Source organism: Rhineura floridana, chromosome 4, assembly GCF_030035675.1.
Source record: "Rhineura floridana isolate rRhiFlo1 chromosome 4, rRhiFlo1.hap2, whole genome shotgun sequence".
NCBI classification, from domain to species: domain Eukaryota; kingdom Metazoa; phylum Chordata; class Lepidosauria; order Squamata; family Rhineuridae; genus Rhineura; species Rhineura floridana.
Genome location: NC_084483.1, coordinates 138,138,673 through 138,156,154, shown reverse-complemented (window position 1 = coordinate 138,156,154; position 17,482 = coordinate 138,138,673). Strand labels below are relative to the sequence as shown.

At 46.0% G+C, this 17,482-nt stretch overlaps 1 protein-coding gene across 1 annotated transcript in view; it reads right to left on the bottom strand.

Moving 5' to 3' along the window:
* The window catches only part of RYR2 (ryanodine receptor 2), a 725,812-nt gene that overhangs the window by 274,260 nt on the left and 434,070 nt on the right, over positions 1-17,482 (bottom strand). The window contains exon 50 of the mRNA XM_061624580.1: positions 3,610-3,830. Within this exon, the coding sequence (XP_061480564.1) occupies positions 3,610-3,830 (221 nt within the window). The remainder of the gene's footprint in view (positions 1-3,609; positions 3,831-17,482) is intronic.

Below are 17,482 nucleotides of genomic sequence, written 5' to 3'. Positions count from 1 at the left end.
AACTACAAAATAATTTGTGTGTTCATTACTGTGACTCAAATAATGAAAGATTCGTAGCCATTGCAGAAGCTTAACCAATGTTTTTGATGGAAATATCTAAGCCAGGAAAAATTGAGACAACATATCAGCCTTTCCAGAAACTGTCTAAACAGCCAGTGATTTGAGCAAATCCAGATAATTTGTGAACTGGGAAGGTAACTAGAAATTGCTAGATTTGTACTTTTTTTTTGTCGTACTAGAAATTCTTGTGAAATATTTGAGAAGTATCACTTGGTTGGTTGGTTGTTTCTTCAACTAAAATTCAGAACTTTTCTAGCCCTCATGGCTGCAGCAAAATGTATTCCACTCTTGGAGGATGGCAAACAGTCCTGCAGTGTTTATTCTGTGTACAGTTGGTTATATTGATTGTTGCTGATTTGTGGATGCTTTACTGGGAATCATTTTAAGAAACCCATGAAAATGTATTAGTCTAATCCAATCCTATGAATCTTCACTCAGTTCAACAGGACTTAGCCCCAAGGAGATTTAATGTTATATTATGATCTCAAAGTATCCTGAGTATTATTTATTTATTTATTTTATTTATTTATTTATTTTATTATACTTGTATACCGCCCCATACCTGAAGCTCTCTGGGCGGTTCACAGTAACTAAAAACATTAAAACAAATACAATTTAAAACAGATCTTATAAAAACAATTTAAAACACAATTTAAAAATTAAACAGTATAAAACACATGCTAAAATGCCTAGGAGAAGAGGAAAGTCTTGACCTGGCGCCTAAAAGATAACAGTGTTGGTGCCAGGCACACCTTGTCAGAAAGATCATTCCATAATTTGGGGGCCACCACTGAGAAGGCCCTCTCCCTTGTTGCCATCCTCCAAGCTCCCCTTGGAGTAGGCACCCAGAGGAGGGCCTTTGATCTTGAACGTAACCCATCCAGGACAGGTTGGACATCCACCATCTGGTCAGAAGAACCACCCACTAACAGCATCTCAGTCTTGTCTGGATTGAGCCTCAGTTTATTAGCCCTCATCCAGTCCATTGTCGCAGCCAGGCACCGGTTCAGCACATTGACAGCCTCACTTGAAGAGGACGAGAAGGAGAAATAGAGCTGCGTGTCATCAGCATACTGATGGCAACGCACTCCAAAGCTCCGGATGACCACACCCAATGGTTTCATGTAGATGCTGAACAGCATGGGGGACAGAACTGACCACTGCGGAACCCCATATTGGAGAGCCCAGGGTGCCGAGTAATGTTCCCCAAGCACCACCTTCTGGAGCCGACCTGCCAAGTAGGAGCGGAACCACTGCAATGCAGTACCTTCCACTCCCAACTCAGTCAGTCTCCCCAGAAGGATACCATGGTCGATGGGATCGAAAGCCGCTGAGAGATCAAGGAGAATCAACAGAGTCACACTCCCCCTGTCTCTCTCCCGACATAGGTCATCATACAGGGCGACCAAGGCTGTTTCTGTGCCAAAACCAGGCCTGAAACCCGACTGAAATGGATCCAGATAATCGGTCTCATCCAAGAGGGTCTGGAGCTGGCCCGCAACCACTCGTTTAAAGACCTTGCCCAGGAATGGAACACAGTATAGTTATTAAGATTTTCTGGGTCCAGGGAGGGTCTCTTCAGGAGTGGTCTCACTACTGCCTCTTTCAGGCAGCCAGGGACCACCCCCTCTCGCAGAGAGGCATTAATCACCTCACTGGTCCAGCCGGCTGTTCCATCCCTGCTAGCTTTTATTAGCCAAGAAGGGCAAGGATCCAGCACAGAAGTGGTTGCACGAACCTGTCCAAGCACCTTGTCAACGTCCTCAAGCTGCACCAACTGAAACTCATCCAAGGAATTGGGACAAGGCTGTGCTCTGGATACCTTGCTTGATTCATCTGCTATAACACTGGAGTCTAAGTCCTGGTGGATGCTAAAGATTTTATCCTGGAAGTGCCTAGCAAATTCATTACAGTGGGCCTCAGATGGTTCTACCTTGTCCCTGGGGCCAGAGTGTAATAACCCCTGGACAATTCTGAAGAGCTCCGCTGGGCGGCAGAGTGATGATTCGATAGTGGCAGCAAAATATTTTTTTTTGCTGCCCTTACTGCCCCTAAGTACAGCTTACCACAGGCACTTACCAGTGTATAATTGCATCCACCAGGAGTTCATCTCCATCTGCATTCAAGCCATCTCCAATATTGTTTCATTGCTCTCAGCTCTGGGGTATACCATGGAGCCATATGAGCTCTACACAGGAGAGGGCGCTCAGGAGCAATCATGTCAACCGCCCGGGTCATTTCTGTATTCCACAGTTCAACCAGGGTTTCGACAGGAGTGCCAGCCCTATCAGCCAGAAAACTCCCCAGAGCCCTTTGGAAACCATCCGGATCCATTAGTCTCTGGGGGCAGACCAACTTAATAGGTCCCCCACCCTTGCAGAGGGGAAAAGCTGCTGTGAGTCTAAACTTCAGCAAGCAGTGATCTCTCCATGGCCCCCCACATTCAGATCACCAACTCCATGTCCAATGCAAAAACCAGATCTAGAGTATGCCCTGCTACATGTGTTGGGCCAATGGCTATTGGGACAGTCCCATGGTTGTCATGGAAACCATGAAATCCTGAGCCACCCTGGATAAGGCGGCCTCAGCATGAATGTTGACATAACCCAGAACCAACAGTCTGGGGGATCTCAACAGTACACCTGAGACCACCTCCGTCAGCTCAGCTAGGGAGTCTGTTGGGCAGTGGGGAGGGCGGTACACCAACAGAATCCCCAGTCTGTCCCATTGACCCAACATAAGGTGCAAACACTCCAGACCTGTAGTTACATGGACAGGGTGCTGACAGAAGGAGATGGAGCTCCTATAGACCACAGCAACCCCCCCTCCCCGACCCTCAGGTCTACCCTGATGCTGGCCCAGGTACCCTGGTGGACATAGCTGGGAGAGACTGACTCCTCCCTGCTCACCTACCCGGGTCTCGGTTATACATGCCAGATCGGTTGCCTCATCCACAATTAAATCGTGAATGAGGGAGATCTTATTATGCACCGATCTGGCGTTTAGGAGCAGCATCCAGAGGCCTGAGAGCTGGCTGATAGGGCAGCCAACAAACCTGCGGGTGTGGGGAGGACCGGAACGAGGCACAGCCGTTAACTGCCTGGGCCACATTCCTCTTACCTGGCAAGTCCTCCTCACAACGCCATATCTCCCTCTACCCATCACTACACTAATTGGGGGCCCCTCAAGTCTCCCCACTTGGCTCTGAATCCTCTTTCCCAGGCACATGATTCAAGACCCACAAAAAGGCAAACAAAGCAGGAGCCACCTCAGTCAGCTGGCTTATGTATCCCCTCCGATGAAGGGACAGGTGGAACAATATTGGCCACAGCTGGCTACCTGGGGCCTGGTCCTGCAAGGTGCCAACCTGCAGACCAGAAGCCCAAGAAGGAGAGGGGTGTGATGGTATCCAAGGATGGTATCCTATTTTAGTAGGAAGGTGATATATTGGGACTATTTATGAATATCATTTTCTACACTAATGTTATTAAGGGGCATTTTTGCTCTAGAAACTCATTTTTTCTATCAATTCTAGGAATATAATCTTACCCACATATGGAGAGCAGACACTCTTCAATAGAGTCCCGCTGAGCTTTCGTAAGGGAGCCGCCCTTGGAGAGTCGGTATACAGTATGTAGCAAGGAATCTATAAGGGAAGCATGATGTTCTGTGCCAGCAAAAAGAGGAGCACATCTAGTTAATAAAGGTAAAACAGCAGTGCAGAGGTACCGATTGAGAGCCAGGGCCATATCTGTAGCACTCAGAGCAACCTATAAAATAAATGATAAAACTTAAGGTAGGTAAGTTTTGTAATATAAAAATTAATACATAGTAAGATCGTCTATTCAATTTGCTTTCAAAGGACATTAGGTATGTGCAAGATTTGTTTTATTTTGCTACTCCATTTGTTTTCATTATTTAAACAACACATTTGTTTCATTAATCATATATTAAAATCACATTTACTTGTTTATCATTTTATTTGTTTTCTACTCAGCTGCTTTTCTACTGCCTATAATGTTTCTGTTTTCCATCCAATTGGCATGAAGTCAGACCTGCCAAATACATAGTCATATTATAATTTGCATCAGACACCTAAGCCATCTGGAAAGAAGCCTGTTTTGTAATTCTATTTATTCAAAACCTTCATAATGTTTAGAATTTCAAGGTGGTGTACAATTATTAATCATACACAAAAAAAACAACCAACCAAATAAATAAATAAATAAAATCAACTTGCAAAATGCCTGCAAAAACTTTTATGTATTATGCGATGACTGACAGACAGACATACACAGACAGACAGACAAACCTATTTTGAAATTATTCTTGACATTTTGCAGCCTTTTCTCTCTGCTTCAAAAGGTGATGGTTCATCATTTTAAGGGGGTCTATATTTTTCAGAGGAAGTGAATTGAAATGTATCAGAACAGCAGAACGACCCACTATAATCCTGGATTTCCCAAAAACGTCAGCTGTCTTCTGCTATTTCTCTAGCCAAACAGCAGCACTACACATTATTAATTCATGCTAATCCTAGACATCCTCAGCGTCTTTTTTTCTACTTTAAATTCTCTTTTAAAACCTGCCCTACCACCTCTTCCCACTTCACTCTCTGCCAATGATCTTACCACTTTCTTTAATACAAACATTGAAACTATTCGTTCTCATCTTGCTGCAACTGACTCTCTTCTGTTACCAGCCATTCAAATGTCTGTTTCTTCTTCTACTTTCTCTACTTTTTCTACAGTTTCATCTGATGAACTCTCCAGGCTGGTATCGTCTTCAAATCCCTCTATTTATTCTCTTGATCTGGTTCCTTCTTGTCTTTTAATTACTGTTGCTCCTGCTGTTCTTCCTTCTCTTCTTTACATTATTAATCTGTCTCTTCTGGCACATTTCCTTCTGCATTTAAGCATGCTATTGTTTCTCCTATTCTCAAAAAGCCTTCACTTAATTCTTTTTCTCTCTCTAATTACCACCCCGTTTGTTGTCTTTTGTTTCGAAAGTCCTGGAATATGCCTCGACTTCAAGCTGCCTCGACTTTCTCATAACTCTGTTCTAGATCCCTTTCAATCTGGATTTCGTCCTTTGCATTCCACTGAGATGGCTCTTATGAAGATCACAGATGACCTCCTTACTGCCAAGTCTAAAGGTCTCCATTCAGTTCTTGTTTTACTTGATATTCCTGTGGCCTCTTTTAGGACTGTCTTCAGGATTTGGGCTTTTGTGATTCTGTTCTTAGATGGTTTGTTTATTTTTTGGACCATTGGCTAATGTGTTGGCTGGGGGTTGTGCATCAAAAGTAACAGCTGCTCAAAGCCAAGCCCAAGAGGGAACGCCGCTTCTTGCCTCCCAAATGGACTTCCACCTACACCTGCTGTTACGCAGGCTGCGGGAAGATTTATATCAAGAACTCCTATCTGAAGGCATACCTCCAGGGCTCTGAGTTTTGGGGATAGGAGGGGGGCAGCTGAAAACTTGTATTTGAGTTGTATTGTGTGCTGCGATTTTTAGCGTATTGGTCTATTTATTGTATTGAGCTCTGTTTGGTATGCTTTTTTGTACTTTGCTCTTTATTCTGTATATGTTTTTGAGAGTTCTTTTTTGTAAGTCACTTTGAGTTTCATTTTGAAAAAAGCGACTAATAAATATCATAAATAATAATAATAATAATAATCCTCTTTTCCCCTTTTGGTTGGGATACCACAGGGCTCAGTTTTAGGATCCTTGTTGTTTTCCCTTTATGTGCTACCCCTGGCCAACCTTATTCGATCTCATGGTCTTCAGTATCATTTGTATGCTGATTTACACACATCAATCCCAGAACTCTCTGCTGATGTCCAACATCGTATTACAGCATGCCATTTGAACATTTCAGCATGGATCCTTCATCGGCACCTGAAACTTAATATGGTGAATACAGAATTGCTCATCTTTCCTCCTAACCCCTCTTCGCAATATACATTTTCCATCACTGTGAACAACGACCCTCTTTATCCCATGGAGGATGCATTTAGTCTTGGTTTTACTTTTGACTCTTCTCTTTCTTTTGTTCCCCCCATTAAGGCTGCAGCAAAGTCCTGTTGTTTTTTTCTCTATAGTATTGTTAGAATCAGATCTTTTTTGTCTGACTCTTCTGCAAAGACATTAGTTCATGTTTTAGTTATTTCTCGCCTTGACTATTGAAATCTTCTTTCGATGGGTCTTCCACCAACTCGTACTGGTCCCTTGGTTTCCATTCCACACTCTCTGCCAAGGTCATTTATTTGGCTCGGCATTTTGATCATGTTACTCCATTTTTGAAGTCTCTTCATTGGCTCCCTATTTATTTCAGGATTCAGTACTTCATGTTTTAACTCCTAAAGCTTTATGTAAGCCGGCTCCTCCCTATCTCTCAGTTCTTATCTCTCATTATAGCCCTGCTCGGGATCTCCACTCCTCAAACTCTGTGCTTCTTACCCATTCCAGGGTTGTTTCCTCTTTAGTTCAACTTTGGCCATTTATTTTTTTGCTGCTCCGTATTCTTGGTTTTGTCTCCTGGAGCACTTGCAGACTGCTCCCTCAATTTCAGTTTTTTCTTTAAAAACCTTCCTTTATTCCAAAGCTTTTGGAATCTCAGCTTAGGTTTTTATTTTCTATAATTTGGATATCTCGAATATGTGTATTTGAAGTCCTCACTTTGTCCTTTATTTATTGTCCTCATTTTATTTTGTTAGATTGTACGCCTTTTGGGGCAGGGACTTCCTTTTATTGATTGATTTTATGTACAGTACCATATGCATCTGATGGTGCACTATATAAATGATAATAATAATAATCTATACACTTGACCAAAAAAGTAAATAAATCTGTACTAAACTTTTCCAACTGTGGTGGCAGAAGAACCCCTTCTGCTAGCCAACTGTCTCTACTGTTAGTGACAAAAGAACTCATTACAAACTGTTATTATTCTTATTTTTCAAGGTACTTTTTGGCCACCATCGCTGCAAGAAGAGCCTGCTGCCAGAGTAAGAAAGACAGGGGGGCTCATCTACACAGGGTTTTACTGTGTGTCTGGTGCTACTCACATCCCCTTTTAATTTGTGTGGTTCACATGATGTTACTGGCAAACAGAAGCTACCACACAGTTTCCCCCCTGTAAATCCATACTAACGAAATCCTCAGATAAACCAAAAAGTGAAGGAAAAAAGTCTCCACTCCGTATCTCTAGGGCTTACAGACGCTGTGCTCTGATGCTTTTGTGTGGGTGTGTCAAACGTTCCCCTCTCCACATCCACTCCCTCCTCCTCCCTTCTTTCATTTCATTTCCTATGGGCTGAAGAGAAACTTCCACTTCTCTCTCTCATTCTGCAAGCTTCTTTTATGTTGCTGCAAACGGTGCCTTGATTTTCTTCCCCCCCCCAACTTGTGTACAAAACCATAACACTGGGCAAGGTCCTGGAGCGAGTGGTTGCGGGCCAGCTCCAGACACTCTTGGATGAGACCGATTATCTGGATCCATTTCAGTCGGGTTTCAGGCCTGGTTTTGGCACAGAAACAGCCTTGGTCGCCTGTATGATGACCTCTGTTGGGAGAGAGACAGGGGGAGTGTGACTCCGTTGATTCTCCTTGATCTCTCAGCGGCTTTTGATACCATCGACCATGGTATCCTTCTGGGGAGACTGGCTGAGTTAGGAGTGGGAGGTACTGCATTATGGTGGTTCCACTCCTACTTGGCAGGTCGGCTCCAGAAGGTGGTGCTTGGGGAACATTACTCGGCACTCTGAACTCTCCAGTATGGGGTTCCGCAGGGGTCAGTTCTGTCCCCCATGCTGTTCAGCATCCACATGAAACCACTGGGTGTCAGAGCTTGGAAAAGTTACTTTTTTGAACTACAACTCCCATCAGCCCAATCCAGTGGCCATGCTGGCTGGGGCTGATGGGAGTTGTAGTTCAAAAAAGTAACTTTTCCAAGCTCTGGGTGCAGTCATCAGGAGTTTTGGAGTGCGTTGCCATCAGTATGCTGATGACATGCAGCTCTATTTCTCCTTTTCATCTTCTTCAGGTGAGGCTGTCAATGTGCTGAACCGGTGCCCGGCTGCGACAATGGACCTGATGAGGGCTAATAAACTGAGGCTTAATCCAGACAAGACTGAGATGCTGTTAGTGGGTGGTTCTTCTGACCAGATGGTGGATGTCCAACCTGTTCTGGATGGGGTTGCACTCCCCCTGAAGGAGCAGGTTCGTAGCTTGAGGGTTCTCCTAGAACCATCTCTGTCACTTGAGGCTCTGGTAGCCTCGGTGGCACGGAGTGCCTTCTACCAACTTCGGCTGGTGGCCCAACTACGTCCCTATCTGGACAGGGATAACCTGGCTTCAGTTGTCCATGCTCTGTTAACCTCCAAATTAGATTACTGCAATGCACTCTACATGGGGCTGCCTTTGAAGACGGTTCGGAAACTGCAGCTTGTGCAAAATGCAGCGGCCAGATTGGTAACAGGGACCAGATGGTCCGAACATATAAAACCGATTCTGGCCCGTTTGCATTGGCTGCCTGTATGTTTCTGAGCTCGATTCAAGGTGCTGGTTTTTACCTATAAAGCCTTACATGGCTTGGGACCACAATACCTGATGGAACGCCTCTCCCAATACGAACCCACCCGTACACTACGTTCAAGATCAAAGGCCCTCCTCCGGGTACCTACTCCAAGGGAAGCTCAGAGGGTGGCAACAAGGGAGAGGGCCTTCTCAGTGGTGGCCCCCAAATTATGGAATGACTTGTCTGACGAGGTGTGCCTGGCACCAACACTGTTATCTTTTAGGCGCCAGGTCAAGACTTTCCTCTTCTCCCAGGCATTTTAGCATGTGTTTTTAAATTGTTTTTATATTGTTTGGAATTTTAGAATTGTGTTTTAAATTGTTTTTGTTTTAATGTTTTAATGTTTTTGATTGCTGTAAACTGCCCAGAGAGCTTCGGCTATGGGGCGGTATACAAGTGCAATAAATAAATAAATAAGCACTGCTCAGAAATTTGTATTTCATTTGTATTGTACCAGGGAAAATACAAATAATCGCACTTCTAAGTTGTTTTTTTTTTAAATGAAACTTACTAGTAGAACAAACTGAGCATGCTCAGTTGCCAGGTAAACAGAGGGAGTGGAAATGTTAAATTAGAGGGCGTCGTCCTTAGGAAACTGTGTGATTGATGCTTCCCCTCAAGTATGATTAGAAAACACCATGTTTGCAGCTGGCATTGATCCCGTACTGTAGATGGTGCAAACAGAAAACAGAGGTAAAAACAGCATCTTTAGCACGAAGTTATGCTCCCATTTGGATAGGCCCAGAGAGAGAGAGAGAAAGAATCAATGGAGACAGCATTCTTTCAGTTGATTTGAATGGAGGAAGGGAGTGTACCCCCAAAAAACTGTCTGTCAAGGAGCCATGGGGCAAAAAAGTCTTGACTGGAGGTGGGCTTTCCCCCCATCAGTGTTTTCGGGGTGCAGACTATCTTTTCCCCTGCAACTCAATGGAGACATTGCTGTCTCTATTGACTGTCTCTCTGTATCTTTTTTTTCTCTAACTCCGGCAAGAAACTCTAAGTGGTATTTTCGGTTTAATTCCATTTACATGGCAACTGAGATTTGCCTAAAGTGTGTTGGGGTGGGGAATCTTTTTTGGCTCTGGGGCCAGATATTTATCAACTTTGACAGGTGGGCAGAGCAATCCATCTGTCAATCACATGATATCATTATGGCACCACATGACTGACATATGAGTTGTCTCATCCACCTGTCAAAATCCCTTTTACAGGGATCCCCAAGTTGGGAACCACAGTACAATGGGCATTACCAGCTTTATGCTTTGCAAGCTTTCCTGCACTTCTTCTTTCTAGCCCTGATATCAGAGGTGCAAAGGAGAAACTCGAGGATGACTGCAAAGGGCTTTGGGGCTGGAAAGGAGAAGCACAAGGTGGTTTCAAAGGGCAGTGCTGGGAGGGAGAAGCAGTTTCCATTCAACAGAAACGGCTCTCACCTCCTTGAGTAAGGTGTGTTCCTACCGTTCACCAGCTGATGGGCAGTTGGGAATGGGCCACTGGCCTCACCTGAAGGATGGTTTTCCTGGGTATCATATCATCACATGGGTAGTCATAACACCATCTAGCATCCAAAGGCAAGAATGTACTGGAGTTAAGATCTGTACTGAGTGAGCCCCTCCTCCTCCAGTTTCATTTGTGACGAGTCTGGTTGCAAAAGCGGCCATAGTGGGAGCTGACCTGGTGGAATGCGCCGTTATTTTACTAGGCACTGGCACATTCAGTGACTCATATGCCAGGGCAATGCAGGTGCACAACCAACAAGACAGGGTAGATTTAGAAACCTTTTTCCCCAGAGTCCTTCGGTGAAAGGATATAAATAATGACTCCATCAATCTTATGTCCTGAGTCCGAGAGAGGTATATCTTGAGGGCCCTTCTGACATCCAGCGAGTGCCAGGCCTCCTCCACTGGATGAGCGAGCTTAGGACAAAATGATGGAAGAACAATGTCCTGGTTACAGTGGAAAGTTGAGCTTATCTTGGGATGAAAAGATGGATCTGGACGCAACACAACTGAGTCCTTGTGGAAAATACAGAGATGACGCGCTGATGACAATGCTCCCAGTTCTGAAACACTTCTCGCTGAGGTGATTGCCACCAGGAACAGGACCTTGAAAGATAACAGTCGCAGAGGCACTGACCCAAGAGGTTCAAAGGGAGGGCGCTGAAGAGCTTGCAGGACCTTAGGTAGACTCCAGGAAGGGAAATGATGACACACCGCCAGAGAGAGGAGGGCCGCTCCCTTCAAAAAGCGCCAAATGAGCAGATGCAAAGCCACAGAAGCGTCAGAAGGGGACGTGGACTGGATTGACAAGATTGTGGAGGTGTGACGATGCAAGGTGTTAGCTTTGAGTCCCATTTTCAGTCCCCTGTAAAGGAACTGCAGAACTTCTTGTACCGTAGCTCGTGAAGGTCGGCAAACTTGCCCTGCACACCACTTAAAGAAGGCGAGCCACATACTATGGTAAATACGATTCGTCGATGGCCTTCTAGATGCCATAATTGTATCGACAACCCCCTGAGATAGGCCTGAGTTAATCAGCTGCCTCTGTTCAAACGCCAAGCCATCAGACTCAGCCATTCGGGGTCAGGATGCCAAATTGGTCCCTGAGACAGTAGGTCTCGCCTGACTGGCAGTCTCCAAGGCTCTGTTACTGAGAGTGCGATCAGGTCTGAGAACCACGGGTGGCGAGGCCAGTATGGGGCCAGCAGAACTAGTTATGCCCCTTCGCATCTCAGCTTTCTCAATATCCGCCCAATAGAGGAATTGGGGGGAAGGAGTACAGGAGGCCGTCCGGCCAGGGTGTCGCGAGTGCATCCACTGACTCCATGGTCTGTTCCAGATACCTCGAGATACCGGGATAGCTGCCAATTGTGACTTGAGGTGAAGAGGTCCACTGAGATGGCGCCGAACAGGCACTGGAGAAGGTCGAACATCACTGAGTGAAGTTTCCACTCTCCTGGAACCACCTGCTGCCTGATGAGCCAGTCGGCTGTCACGTTCAGACCCCACTGAGATGTTCTGCCTGGAGAGACTTCAGATGACTTTCGGCCCAGTCGAAGATCCAGGTTGCTTCCACCTGGAGATTGTGATCTGGTTCCCCCTTGTCTGTTCAAATGCGATTTTACGCAGGTGTTGTCTGTCCAGATCAGGACGTGTTCCAACTGGAAGATTGGCTGGAAGTGTCCAAGAGCCAGATGGGCCACACGCAATTCCAGCCAGCTGATACCCTGACATTGTTCCAGACTCGACTACCGACCCTGGCCAAAGCAGGAGTTGCAGTGGGCCCCCCAGCTGGTTAGGCTGGCATCTGTCGTGATTACAGTTCTGTCCGGTTCTCAGAACGGAGTTCCCCTGCTGAGGTTTTGAGATCGTGCCCACCATCGGAAAGATGTTCGAAGGGTGGAATCCAGTCGAATGTCGCAATGGTTGGAATTGGCAATGTTCACCTGGAAAGGTAGTAGGGCCCACTGGAGAGGTCGAGTACGGTGCCATGACCACGAGACGATGTGAATTGTGGACATGAACGTTTCCAGCATCTTTGCCAGAAACATCACGTTCGCCTTTGAGGATCATAGCAGGAGCCTTGCCATGTCTCTGGTGGTTGTGATTCATTCCAGTGATAGGAAGACCATGGCCTGTACTGTGTCCAGTATCGCTCCAAGATGCTGTAATTGCTGAGTCGGGTGTAGCTGACTCTTGTTGACATTGACAAGCCAACTGTGGGTCCTGAGAACTTCGAAAGTGTGAAGAACCTGGTCCCTAGAGTCCGCCTGAAGCAATCGATCATCCAAGTAAATATGGATCCCCTGAAGGTGGAGGTGGGCCACCAGGGTGACCATCACCTTGGTGAATACCATTGGTGCCGACGCAAGCCCGAAGGGTATAGCCATGTATTGAAAATGATGGTGGCCAAATGCAAACCTCAGGAACTGTCTGTGGGCAGGGCAGATTGGTATGTGGAGGCATGCCTCCTTTAGGTCGATGGAAGCCAAGAAGTCTCCCTGCTGTAGAACCCGTATAAATGAGGCAAGGGACTCCATTTTGAACCGTTGATATGTCACAAAGCGGTTGACGAACTTGAGGTCCAAAACCGCCCTCCACGACAGATCGTGCTTGGGAACTACAAACAGGATGGAGTAAACACCCCGCGATCTCTATGCTGGTGGGACTGGTTCTACTGCCACTATGTTTAGGAGAAGTTGGACTGCTTCCTGCATAACCCTCTGCTATTCCAGGGTTTTAGGAACGGGGAGGGGAAGGAATCTGTCCGGGGGGGTCAGCCAAAACTCTGTATTGTATCACTGAGAGAAAAGATCTCTGATCCAAGGAACTTGGGTTAGCTCCAGCCAGAATCCTGCGTAGTGCAGTAGCCTGCCTCCTATAGGGATGATGTCAGAATTGCCGACGCTGGTGCGCTCCCCATCCATATGAAGAAGTGGAAGGGCTTTGACGTCCCTGGTACTGAGCCTTGCCCTGGAACCGCTGTTTGTGCCAGGTTCCCCTGGAGGAACAGAAGTCTGTAAAACGGGGGTCGTGGCCTCGCCCCACCCAGGTCATGCTCCTTGAAAGGGCTGAAAGGATCGGTATGGAACAAATCTCTGAAACTGCCTGCGGTCATCTTTTTTGGACGTGGCTAAGGTAGGCTTTCTGTTGTCTTTAGCGTCTACCAGGACTACTTTTAAGGGCTTGCTCACTAAACAGCAACGCTCCCGAGTATGGGGCTGTGGATAAATTGACTCTAGCTGTCCCAGTGATGAAGACAGGGTTCGTCGCACCACTACTTCTGCAGCCAGTGCTCGTGTTCCTTGTTGTGATGCATCCAAGGTAGTGTCAGCCACAAATGCCACCGCTTTGTGCAGCTTGATCAGACCCCTTCTGAGTTTGGGCGGGTCTGGATTTGGGTCTTCCAAGAGCTCATCCAGCCACATCATCGAGGCTCTTGAAAAAATGGATGCCGCTACAGATGCTCGAATGGAATAGGCGATGGCTTCGTGGTTCTTTTGCAGGGCAAAGTCTAGCTGCCTTTCTGATGGGTCCTTAAGCTGGGAGTCTCCTTCTTTCGGGAGGAAAGACCAGGACACCAAGTTAGAGATTGGCTGATCTACTCCTGGGACGTTCAGGTGAGCCATGAAATCAGGAGCTAAAGTGTAATGTCCTTTGGCCCTGGCAGAGAAGCGACGTGGGCGCAATGGTCGAGCCCATTCCTCTCTGGCCAGCTTGTCAATGGGATCTGGGACCGGAATGAAGTGTTCCACCAATTTGAGAGACTTAAGGACTCTGGCCCCCTTCACAGAAGGGGCGAGGGATTAGGTTGGCAGGACTTGGAGTCCCAGCATGTCCAAAACTCTTTGGCACAGCGGGAGATAGCTGAGTCAAACAGACGATAGGAAGAGTCCTCCTCCAATTCTGAATCTTCACTCCATTCATCATCTTCGGCCTGAAGAAAGGCTGAGGGGCCCTCCGATCCAGCGTCATCACCTCCAATTCTACCTCTGGCAACATCAAAAGGATCTGGAGAAGGAGGTATCACAGCATCATTGGGAACGTGATGGCCCATTGCACTGGGCTGCCGCTGAGGTACTTGCTGCTGGGAAAATGACTGTAATTGAGAGAGGAACCCTAGTATATCTTTCATCTGGGAAAGAAACTCGGGGTTTAGTTGCAGGCCTAGGAGAGGGTCAGGTACGGCCGCCTGAGGCTCCGGGGCCAGGCCTTGTTGGCATGAGGCCTAGTAGTTTTCCATCAAGTCTGAAAGTTTTGAAAGTTAAGAGGAGTTATGTCTTTGCCAGTCTGGGAACGGACAGTGAAGGCCGTTGTTATGGTAACCCATCAAGATATAGACTGGGAAAGTTCTAACAGAGTCTGTGAGTTGTGTCCTTCTGCATCATGCCTCTGACCTGAGAGGCTGTCTTACTTTTGCTTTCGGAGAGAAATGTGCTGTAGAGCTAGAGGGGGGGGAAACTGCTGAAAAGCCTTAATGTCTTAATAAAGACTCTTAACATGCTCTAATGCTCTGAAGAAGTTTCTTGCTCAACTTAACTCCAACGTAATGTATGCTGTTTCACGCAACAACGCACACACACCAACAGGGGTTATGGGCCCAGATCCACAGCGCATTACACGGGAGTAAGTTGCTGGTCTGAACGGCAGACGGAGTTCCAGAGAGGGCAGCTTGATTGATTGTACCAGACGGAGGTGAGCAACATGGCTGTAAACCTGTCTGGGGGAGGCTTGCCGATGGAACGGCTTAATGAAAAGAATTATGGCAGCTGAAAGCCGAGAATGCGGGCTTTGCTGGTAAAAGAAGATTTATGGGAAGCTATTGATAGAACACCCCCTGCACCCCTTACAGCGGCTTGGACTAGGAACGATAAGCGAGCTCAAGCTTTTATACTTCTGGCTCTATCAGACTCTCAACTGCTACACGTGAGGGATGTTACAAACGCCAAACAGATGTGGGACCGGTTGGAAGGCATTCATGTGCAACAGACTGCGGGATCTAGATTGTGTTTGGCACGGAAGCTTTATCAAATGCGCTTCACGGGTGAGTGCGACATGTGTGAGCATCTCATGGAATTCAGACGCCTGTTTGCTGAGCTGACAGACCAAGGCGTCGAACACTCTGAACTTCAGAAGACCTATCTGATCCTGGCTTCACTCGATGGGACTTGGAATAATATGGTCATGGCTTTCGAAGCCATGCCTGACGGAGGTTTGAACGTTGCGTTTATTGAGGAAAAGCTGACCCAAGAATGGCAGCGGAGACAGGAGGCGAAAAGAGCCGAGTCGATGGAAGCTGTCAGGAGGCAAGAGGTGAAAAATGCCGTGCCGAAGGATAATAAACAGGAGCAGCAACAGAGGCTGAAGGCTTGTTTTGTTTGTGGAGATCGACGGCATCTACAGCGGGAATGTCCAGTCAAGCGCAACTCCAGGGACGGAGGCTTGAAGCAAGGCAGTGTGAACTTTGTTTGTAAACAGAAGTCTCAAGATTTATGACCTGTTAATTGGCTTCTTGACAGTGGGGCAAGCCATATATTAATCAAAGACAGAAGTTTGTTTTACACTTCAGAAAATGTGCAAGATTTTGTGCACCTTGCAGATGGATCACAGAAATCTGTGGAAGCTAAAGGTCTGGTGAAGTTTGACAAGCTTGGAATAATGTCAGAATGTTTGTTTGTTCCGGAATTGGCTCATAATATTTTATCAGTGAGCAAACTGGTGAGTTGTAATTATTCCATTTTGTTCCACAAAGACCAATGTTATATAATGAGGGGAGATCAAGTGTGTTTGCAGGGAAGCCTTAATGATTCACAGTATGTAATAAAGAGCAGTCAAGCAGGGTGTGCTGTGTTAAATGCTGAGGCACAGGTACATCAGGGCTGCGTCCATGAATGGCATCAAAGGCTGGGGCATGCAAACCTTGACACGATGAAGAAAACCCCTTTGCACAGTGAAAACATGCGTTTAAAAGATTGTGGACAGTTAATGGATTGTGATGCATGTAATAAAGCTAAAATGACTATTGCACCAATAAACCGGGAGGCTGAGAGAACCACAACAGCTCCCTACCAGCTAGTTCATGTTGATTTAGCAGGGCCAATAAATGCTTCACGAGGAGGTGCGAAATTCTTCATGGTACTGGTAGATGATTTTTCAAGATTTTGTCATGTTTTTCTGTTAAAGCATAAAAGTGAAGCTGAGCAGAAGCTGAAACTGTTCATTAAGAGAATCCAAATTCAACACGGCGTCACGGTGGGGGCTATACGCTCGGACCAAGGTGGGGAATTCACGAATAAGGCATTGAGTGACTTTCTGGAGAGTAAGGGAATAAACCAGAATTTCACTGCTCCATTTAGCCCGTTTTCCAATGGAACTGCTGAGAGAAAAAATAGGGTGCTTGGGGAAGCAATGAGAGCCATGCTGATGGATTGCAGTTTAGGGAATTCTTTCTGGGCAGAAGCAATTCTTTATGCGAATTACATTCACAACAGGGTGTTACACAGTGCACTTGGAATGTCTCCTTATGAGAAACTTACTGGCAGAAAGCCTAAAATAGAACACATTCAAAAATTCGGGGCAAGGTGCTGGATCCACATTCCACAGGGAAAAAGGAGGGCCAAGCTTGCGCCCAGAGCACAGCAAGGTTTTGTTTTGGGATTTCAGAATGCATATTTCAGAGTTTGGTGTCCAGAAACACAGCAGTTAATTCTGAGCAGAAGCATTAAAGTCTCAGAAAAGCCTTGGGATCAAAGGCAGACAGTCATTCTTACAGGAACAGATGACACACAAACACGAACACAATCACAGACATTTAAGCCAAATCTTGACATTAAAGTGGAAGGTACACAAATTCCTCTCAGAGATGCTTTGAATGAGCTCATTTGTGGGAAACGCAGTAGAAATAAGAAACGCAAAGCTGAGGAAATGGAATTGGCTGATCAGGCTGTACCAAGTACAAGCAGCTCAGATGGAGGAGCTGAGAGGGCAGAAGTACCAGCTTTAAGACGCTCTACAAGAGCAAATTTAGGCAAACCGCCTGAAAGATTTACCGTGGGATTAATAACAAGTCCTGGAATGAATAAAGTTGTAGATATGGATGCTGAGACACTTTATTTGACATGTGTTCAACCAAAGTTTGAGTGAATAAAGTTTTGAACTGTACTGAGATGTAATTTTGAACTGTACTGAACTGAAAATGTATGATGCAATGTACTGAAATGTATTGCAAGAGGTATTGTAGAACTGTATTACTGTATGACTATGTATTGTTGAGACTTCTTTGTAAATGACAGACATGATGAGAAAAAGGGGGGCTTGTTGGCATGAGGCCTAGTAGTTTTCC